Source organism: Manduca sexta, chromosome 26 (assembly GCF_014839805.1).
Source record: "Manduca sexta isolate Smith_Timp_Sample1 chromosome 26, JHU_Msex_v1.0, whole genome shotgun sequence".
Taxonomy (NCBI): domain Eukaryota; kingdom Metazoa; phylum Arthropoda; class Insecta; order Lepidoptera; family Sphingidae; genus Manduca; species Manduca sexta.
Window position 1 is genome coordinate 3227123 of NC_051140.1, and position 10044 is coordinate 3237166.

Genomic DNA, 10044 nt, shown 5'->3' on the forward strand with positions numbered 1-10044 from the left:
TTATCATTTCTAAAGAAAAATTATATATGTAGTTTCACCAAGATGATAAGGGCTACATTCATAAAGATAAAAAGGGCATGTGTTATTGCTTTAGTTCCTAAAATCGTCCGGGGCGATGGCCGGTACACAACTCGAAAATTTGGAAAAGGTATTAAAGCCCATAGCTATTAGCCTTATCAGTAGCCCAATAGATAAAGAATATCTATTTATTTATTACAAAACATTTGGTATACTTACTTATATAATATGTTCCAGACTATATTTTATTATAGTGTACTTTATTTAAATCCTTTCCTTCATTATCCATAGTAACTAAGCAAGTCTAACAGGCTCTAGCCAATAGTTATTATAAGAAATAATACTTTAATTGTTTTATTTTCCAGCCTCAATTAATGTCCTTAGGAAAGCTGGTAAAAGTACTGACTCTGGCTCAAAAGACGGGGAAAGTGAATGTGATAAATGCCGACGTTTTATTGAATTCGTTTTTGGACCTAGCAAACCCAAAACAAGTACACATATTTTTAAAGGAGAAAATAAATCCACTATAGCTAATATCCAAGAAATTCATAAAGAAAACATTGTTACAACCCAAACAAAATCCGACATTGACAAACAAAATAGTCTTTTAAGAGAATTTTTCGGCGCCGACGAAGATGTACTCCGAAAAGATAATTTCAACAAAAACGTAAATCTCCAAGCCACAGCAATAGAGAAACAGCAATTATCACAAAACAGGGACAATTTAAATGATGATACATTAAATACCCCACAAAGTATAAACTTGTCACAGGCAGATAGAGATTACGACCATTCTGAATCTAAATGGAGTTCCGAGACCGGAAAAAACTTCGAAAAAGATTCGACTACAGAGGATTATGGACGCAAAAGATCAAATCCTCGTGAGACGGAAATCCCTGAGTATATTCCAGCTATGAACTATAAATTACAAGCAACAACTACAAAAGAAAATGATGATAAATTATCGCAAAAAATCGAAAATATTGAAGAAACAACCCATAGTGAAGCATCGTCGTCTAAGGTAGAAGGGTTCAACATTGCACAAAACGTTTTAACTGATCGTTATGTTAATTTCTCAAATACCACGAATACGAAATCTACATCAGATATTAATGAATCTATGGATGAAATAGCAAAAAAATGTATGGATAGACCTGCTAACCAAATCGACCACAAATTGATCAAGGAAATAGAAAAATTTGGAATTGCCCACTCAGATGAGCACAAGTCTAAACTAAATGAAGAAGTTGTACAAATGGGCAGTGTAAGAAACCCTGACAAACCGCTTCATGAAGTTGAAATAGATTTTGAGAAAAGGAAAGATAAAAAAGAACCTATACACTGCGCTGAAGAAGATAAATTAGAACACTCCTTCGAAATGGCTCCGCAGTTAGACCAAAATGTGGTCAGCACAGAAGACCAAGCAGATTCGACCTCTTATAACAAAATTCAAATGAGCCAAGAATCTGAAATATTTGAAGAAAACGTACAAGAAAACACTTCAATGATTTTTGATTCAGCAAATTTAAACGAAAAGATTAATCTTTTCGATCCAAAGCTACAGTATGACCTAAACCAACCAATAATAGATCCGTACGACAAAAAGACTTTAGCTTTTGATAATGATGAGGTTGATGAAGCAGTTATGGAATCTAAATTATTAGATGATCAACGAATAGGTAAACCATCGGAAAATGAAGAAGATGAAGCTCTTGCGGAGGCATATGTAGCTAGAAGTAGTGAAGCGATCCCAAAAGAACAGGAATACAGAGAGCCTGTTATGGTCGAAGATAGATCACATATAGATTACGTCCAGTCGGTATATGATTGTGAACCAAAAGAAATAAATTGGAGGCCCTACCCGTCGTTTGAAGCACGAGAGGAAGTTATGGATTTCTACACACAAGAGGACGTGGGATTCGATTCTTTCAAATTGACTCACACTCAAACTATCACTCACAAGCCTTCTGAATCCGAACCAGCTGTTGAAAAATCACATGAACCCCAACCCGAGCACATATATACATCTACTTCAGTATCCTCAGAACCAAGAGAACAGATCTCACACAGTTTCGTGCAACCAGAAGAAATGATCAATCCTCTAATGGAAAAAACCATTGATGAACCTAAAGAAATCGTAGAGCAACCACAGAACATTGAAAAGAGCTTAGCAGATACATTTGAGACTCTACCCAGCCTAAATCCTGACGGTAATGTATCGCTCTCAGAACTTTTAAGGAGGGTTAGAATGCGTAATAGAATGGAGTACTGCAGAGAGTTCGCTGTTCACACTATCAATGCACACGTACCTGAAGCTCTCCCAGCAGAGGGCAAATGTGGAAAAAAAACTCCGCCGTGCCCCCCTCCACCCCCTAAATGTCCCCCTCCCAACCCTTGTCCGCCTCCGCCACCTGCATGTCCACCACCACCACCCCCGTGCCCGAAACCCTGCAAACCAGCAAGTAAGAGACCTTGTCCTCCGCCGAAGAAGAATCCTTGCAAAAGATTCAATGGAAGCTCCGTTAGAGAGGTTTTAACACTTCTTACACAAAACAACCCTCAAGTGAAAATCCCTCAGAAATATTTATTACCTATATTAGCATACAACGCGATCCGCACCCCAGCGCGTACGGAGAGCGAAGAAGATATACTACTACATGAAAATCTTGTATTCAGGCTAAGCGTTTTAGGCAAGATCTTATTGTTCCACTGCACTGAAGCTATTGACGCCAATCTACCGAGGAACAGATCTGAACTTAGTTTTGCAAGAAGTTTTGAACCATGGACACCGATTCCATCCTGGCCCATCACCAAAAAGGAGGAGAAGAAACGCTTCGTGTGTCCGAAAGAAGGTTGCAAAATGCTCCCACCTCCGAAATTGAACGCCCCTTGCAAGGAAAACCCGTGTTTGAACTTTCCAAAACGAAGCAATTTCTCATTGACGGATTTGTTTTCATTTTCTTTAGTAGAAAGCCTCGTGTGCCATACAGTGTAGCTCACACTGAACAGAGTGATAAACAGCGAAAATATATATTTACATAATCATATTTTTCTTTCATTATATCAATAACTAGCTTTTGCCCGCGGCTCCGCCCGCGTTATAAAGTTTTTCAGGCTAAAGTTTTCCGTTATAAAAGTAGTAGTTTCCCGGGAGCCTATGTTCTTTCCAGGGTCTCAAACTGTCTCCATACCAAATTTCATCTTAATACGTTGGGTAGTTTTTTAGTTTAACACGTTCAGGCAGACAGATGCAGCGGGAGACTTTGTTTTATAATATATTTTTTAAAACTTTTTAAGTGGAACAATCCCGTCATACATCATTGTTGCATAACTTTAACCGTTTACGCAGCGCAGGCAACGGAAGCTCTCAAAATTAATAATTTTCCCCGTTTTTGCAACATGTTTCATTACTGCTCCGCTCCTATTGGTCATAGCGTGATGATATATAGCCTATAGCACTCCTGGAACAAAGGGCTATACAACACAAAAAGATTTTTTCAGTTCAAACCGGTAGTTCCTGAGATTAGCCATTACTGCTCCGCTCCTATTGGTCATAGCGTGATGATATATAGCCTATAGCGGTCCACAAATAAAGGGCTATCCAACACAAAACGAATTTTTCAGTTGAAACCGGTAGTTCCTGAGATTAGCCATTACTGCTCCGCTCCTATTGGTCATAGCGTGATGATATACAACTTTGAGCACTCCACAAACAAAGGACTATTCAACACAAAAATATTTTTTCAGTTTGAATCGGTAGTTCCTGAGATTAGCCATTACTGCTCCGCTCCTATTGGGTATAGCGTGACGATATATAGCCTATAGCACTCCACGAACAAAGTGCTATCCAACGCAAAAATATTTTTTCAGTTTGGACCGGTAGTTCCTGAGATTAGCGCGTTCAAACAAACAAACTCTTCAGCTTTATATAATAGTATAGAAGTATAGATAAGGTAAATACAAAAGACAAAACTATAATAATGGTTACGTTCGGTGGTCTCGAAGTCGAGTCCAATATAGCACCCGTCCGTCCTTCCTGTCATCGGTTTTGCCAGCGTGGAAAGGCCATAAACAGGTCCGCGCGAGGCAACCGAGAGGCAGTTCGAAAATATTTTTATTTTAAGTAAATACAGAAAATTACTCCCTTTGTGCTCAAAACCTTGAATGGGCGTAAGTAACTACTCATTTTTATAACTATTAATACCTGCCAGTGGTCTTTCAGTGGTAAAAATGTATATTTTTTTCCCAGGATAGAGTGCCACGTCTGCACGGTGAAACCTAAAGCCGCCAAGACCTTTTTTTTTTTATTTTCGCGGAGAAAGTCCCTTATTACTACCGCCCAGCCTTCGTGGGGGGGCGCCACTGAGCGGTATTCATTTACCCGTAATATTAAGTCGTTATACTAAGTCCGGGATATCTCAGGTCTTGGCGGCTTTCTGCGGTCGTAGACTTAGACACCTCAACGTCCGCAGCCGTCTCTAATGCGCCGAAGAGGGCCATAGCGGAGTTTTAGCTGGTAGGCCGTGCATAGGTTAGCTGTACGTAGATAGGGTAGGGATTCGGCCCGGCGGTCGCCCGAAGGTCACCATCAAACCTGGGCGGCTCAACGGCGGACTGTGTAAGGCACGGTTACCCCAGCATTACCGCTCAATCGCCCCCCATGGGCGGTAGTAATAAGGCCTTTCTCCGCGAAACCAAAAAAAAAAAAAATAAGCGTACCCCCGGTGATAACCACGGCAGTACCAAAAAAAAAAATAAAACAGGATTTTGGTGAAAATATTCGTTAATAATTTTGGCACAATGTCAGCAAAGGTGAAGACGAGTTAATGTATGTGGTTTCATTTAGTAACACAATGTCAAAATGACCGTATAAATCACTCAGGTATATCATATATTATATCACCTCTATACATACCTACTTATGATATATATAAACTTGTATTGATTTTTATTTGTGTGTTTTATTAATTTATATTTGTGATACTAATTAATGGAAATTGGGTTACATACAGTGAATCACGTCGTTTTGGACCTCAGTGGATAGTAAGCTTCCAAGTATTTTTTTACAGGTTGCAATGCAACTTAAAGGCACAAGTTGGACTTGATACCGAAGAAGAAATACGCAATGCCCAAAAGATGATAATCGACGCGATGGTCAAACAATAAGATCGATCCCCGGACAGAGACCCAAGACTATGCACGGCTATACAAACTAATTACAATAAAAAATTTAAACAAAGTTTCATAATTATAACACTACTACTACCTATATAGAGAGAGAATTATATTATTCTTTGCGTATACTGGATTTTATGAGCGGCGATAGCCTAGTTGGGTGTGGATCGGACTGCCAAGATGTATGTCCGCAGGTTCAAATCCCAAAGGCACACACCTCTGACTTTTCTAAAAAATCATGTGTGTATTCTTTGTGAATTTATCGTTCGCTTTAACGGTGAAGGAAAACATCGTGAGGAAACCTGCACATTTGAGAAATTCTCTATAGGAATTTCGAAGGTGTGTGAAGTCTACCAATCCGCACTAGGCCAGCGTGGTGAACTAAGGCCTAATCCCTCTCAGTAGTAGAGGAGGCCCGTGCTCAGCAGTGGGCAAGTATATATAATACAGGGCTGATATTATTACACTGGATAAACGAAGTTTAATTACATTCTAAATATTAATAATTTAAAAAGATCCATTTAATCGACAGTAGCCCAGTCCCTAATTCATTGTGAATCACAAATTCAAAATGTTTGATTTTGAATTTGTAAACAAATCCTGCGCATCAATAAAATATTTAATATAAAAACAACTCAGTTTTAAATTAGTCATATGCATATGATGTTCTAAAGTTTATGAATGACTTGTCACATAAAAAAACTGTAATATGCGTTACGTATTCTCTCACGCTACAACAATTAGGTATGGAAATTTACATTATAAGTAAATGGGTAAGTACTACGTTTTTTCTAAACACAATTTTCCTTACAGGAAAATTTTCCTCGTAAATACCAAAAACATCTCATACTTAATAGGTAGGTATGATATATTTTATTATGTTCCTAAACCTAGTTCAGGATTATACTGTAATCTTTCGAGCCTAAGGTGTTATGATCATCAAATATTGAAGATAAATTGGAATCTCATGCGTAGGTACTTACTTAAGCATTCTAGATACACCTTGTTTAAAATCAATTTTGTCTGAGAAATCAAAACAGTCGCTTTATTAAATACCGCGCCGGTCCATCTCACTAAAGTAACTACTACTAAGACTTCGTAGAAAAGACCGAGCAAACGAAACTAAGTAAATAATTCCAGCTCAAATTTCCTATAAGAACCAATAGAGAAAAATTGCAATCCAATCTTCTATTGTTTTGTAAACATGTTTTATGATAACACATTTGATTCACTTACTATTTCTCAGAAGTAATGTTTACGCACTTACCTCAACAAATACTACTGAGTAATCTAGGTGAAAATACTTCATTATGTGACTGCTTGTTATTCCCCGCTCCGCGCGACCTTGCCAATTACCTTATATTGTCTTGAATAGTCGCATGAGGAATATCGCACGCTTCAATAAACTTTTCCGGTATTCGATCGATTAGTACGGCTATGATCTCGTATTCCCTTTTCAATTAGTAACAATCGATGGTACCTATCTGATCATTGCCTACTTAGTATGAATAATGAGATCGACTTCAACGAAATGAAGCCAAAGAACTGGTTGAAAACGCACTGAAAGTTTTTTAAAATTAATAAATTATAAGCAATATTATGCTTTTTAAATGATTAGGTTAGCGAAAAGGCGTTTTTACCCGCGAAAAGTTAGATATACCCTATACAATAATTTATAATGTCAGCCCTATTATTATATTGTTATAATATTTAAATTATTGTAATTGTCTGCTGGAAAACCTTATAAATAAATACTGTTCCCACCGCTGGGCCCAGGCCTAGGCCTTCTTTTCTACTAAAAGAGTCTAGGTCTTATTTCACCACGTTGCCCTAGTGCGGGTTGGCAGACTTCACATGCCTTCAAAATTCTCAAGTATACAGGTTTCCGCACAATATTTACTAAGCGATAATTCACAAAGAATATACGCGTAATTTTTAGAAAAGTCACAGATTCATGCTCTAGATTTTGACCCTTCGGACTTCCACTCCCAACATGGCAATCCCCGCTTCCTATAATTGTCAGTGAATTACTTAATCGTAGGCAGGCGTTTCTAATGGCAACTCTAGAATTAAGATGGCTTTAAATCAAATTCCATTCATTCATCAATTAGAATTATCAAAGAGCCTGTAGATACCAAAGGTATAAGTAAATGCGGCCCCTGATATGTAGATTGTAGACTAAGTACTGCCTGTTCAGGTAAGTAAATGTAATAAAGCATATTTACAAGCCTTACATATTATAAAACTAAGTCCCCTGCCGCTTGTATCTGAACTCTAAATGCGATAAACTCAAAAATGTTGTTTTTGTGTTTAAACGGATTTCAATGAAATGTGGTATGGAGATACTTTGAAATGCTTTTTGTTATACGTGCACGGTAAAGTGACCCCAATGTAACTGATGGTAAATGGAGCGGGGTCCAATAGAGTGTGGACTGACGAGAGATGAATACCTCTCGACAGTCGACACTATTATGCCGGCCTGTTGGAACTAAATACACTTAGGCTGATTCCGGAACGCGACACGCTTACATGAGCCACTTTGACGGGTTTTAACACCTTATGTACGGTGGCCGTTATCCAGGTGAATATAAGATATACCCTAATACCAGCAGCATCCTAGGGAGGACATAGGCTACTTTTTATCCTGGAATAAAATAGCAAAACTTTTATCCCCGAAATATTCTGTCACGCGGATGAAGCCGAAAGCCAAAGCTAATTTTACATATTAACTAAAAATTGAATTAAGTAATAAAACAAATCACTTTCAAGTTTCCTCATCACAATATTGTTATCTTGACAGTAGATACCTACATGATACTTCAGATAACTATTTCTGCTTAACGTCTGATAAGTGTATAATAATATAAACAAATCAACATACCTATAATATTATCCATACTTTTGTCAATCCCCGTTCCATTCCTAGGTTTCTTCTAGTAGGTAAATACCTAAGTACTTACTGACATTAATCCATAAACCTTTCGAATTTCAGGAACCTTTCTGTGAGTAACTAGGGACTTAAATCGTTTATTTGTGGGTTGGTACTTCCATGAAATTATAGATATTTTTCGCTCCTGCTAAAGAGAGGTGGCAAATGTACAATATAAATACTCGTATCAGCCGTCCCAGGTAGGTAGAACGCGAGAGTTTTCATTGATTTGTCGGTGTAGTAAATTCATTTAGGGTCCTGAATCATAGGCCCTACTAGATGCGGAATAGCGTTGGTTCATCTTATCTGAGGCTAGGAACCTTCCAAATAAGTGCTTGACAAATATGTGACTTCACGTATCGAAAGACATCATTGGTGATTGGTTTGAGGAGTCCAAACCTAATCATGTCATCTTCTCGACTGTTTTGCTGAATGATATAGTTAATTTCGTAAATCACTACTTATTGTCTTCTCTCGTTCGTACACTCCTGTCGGAGTGGTCGTGGCTATGGATAGTCTGAAAAGTTGCTTGCGGCTTTTGCGAGACTTTTCCGTCTCTTTTTCTCTATCTCACTCTGGTTATTATAGTTTTACCATTTTGCAAAAAATATAAGAATTATATCATTAAGTACTTAGGTAGGTACACCTGCCTCCGTTTATCTCTCCACCATCCAAATGTTTGCATTACATTATGCTCTTCTTTTATGGTACCTACATTCGATTGTAATAAGTAAATAAATAAAGCCACAAATCCTAAATAAACCCAAATTTATTTTTATTATCTTTGCTTATCGTAAAAGTAAATCACCAGTACAGAGACGACGTTACCGATATTGGACACCAGGACGCGAAAATATCCGCGCCCCTTGTCTAAAATAAACTAAAAATATTTTTTTTTCTTTAAAGGTTGGCCAATTATTTAAACGCAAAAAATTCCGACGACTTATTTTGGCGGGCGATCGGCTTATACCCCTTGGGCTCTGAGTCCAGGTGCCACGCACCCCTCGTATTTCCGGGGAAAGATGACTACAGCAGCGTATAAAATATAAGTACCAACCTAAGTAATATTCTAATTTCATGAAGGCCCAAGGTAACATTGAAATATAAATTAAGTAAGTATATGCCATAATTATCATTAATGTCCTAAGTAAGTACACAATGTACACGAGAAAAAAATCAATAGTCAACATGTTAAGTAAGTAATAATCGATAGTCAACATATTATTTTAATCAGGTCATCAAAATTACTAGCGTTGTGCTATTAGCCTATTGTTTGAGTCATTCCTTTCATATCACAAGGTGACAATATTACGTAAAATACGACTAGTGTAATCTTTTTACACATTAATAATTATTAGAATTACTTAATATATTATAGACACTTAACATACATACCTTTGTGTTATGATAATCAGAAATTGCCTCAAGCTTTGTATATTTACATACCAGCTTTGTTTGTAAATAAATAATATCGTAAGGTAGAAAACTAAGTACTCCTAAGTTGTATTTGAAATGCCCACAATTGAAGTAAAAGGAAAAATTGTTTTTTAAACAAGAGTTTCCTTGTACGACGCGTGTTTAGCGGCCGTGATTCCCTACTGGAGATGTTTATGTTTGCTGTTTATGAGACCGGACAGGGCCGTACCGCACGGGAGACTCCCAACTACGTTATTACACCCACATAATATAACAATAGTTACACTCATTACCGAATGGCAATGAAAATGCTACAAATCATACACTGGTTATTACCGAGGACGTTTTTACTCTTCGTATTATACCCCTTGGGCTCTGAGTCCTAGATCGTTTTCAATTTCTCGTTTAGGCCAAGATTCAAATAATTTATTATCAGTGAATAAGTTTACAAGCGTGATATAAATGAATGACATTGTAAGTACAAAAACAATTGTCTGCGTGCGCCC

At 37.5% G+C, this 10044-nt stretch overlaps 1 protein-coding gene across 1 annotated transcript; it reads left to right on the plus strand.

The window, feature by feature from the left end:
- Positions 1 to 32: 32 nt before the first annotated feature.
- On the plus strand, positions 33 to 3063 carry LOC115449306. The gene is made up of 2 exons (XM_030177080.2): positions 33 to 148; positions 384 to 3063. The coding sequence occupies exons 1-2, from the start codon at positions 43 to 45 to the stop codon at positions 3011 to 3013; spliced, it is 2736 nt and encodes a 911-aa protein (XP_030032940.2). The 5' UTR covers positions 33 to 42; the 3' UTR covers positions 3014 to 3063.
- The last annotated feature ends 6981 nt before the right edge of the window (positions 3064 to 10044 follow it).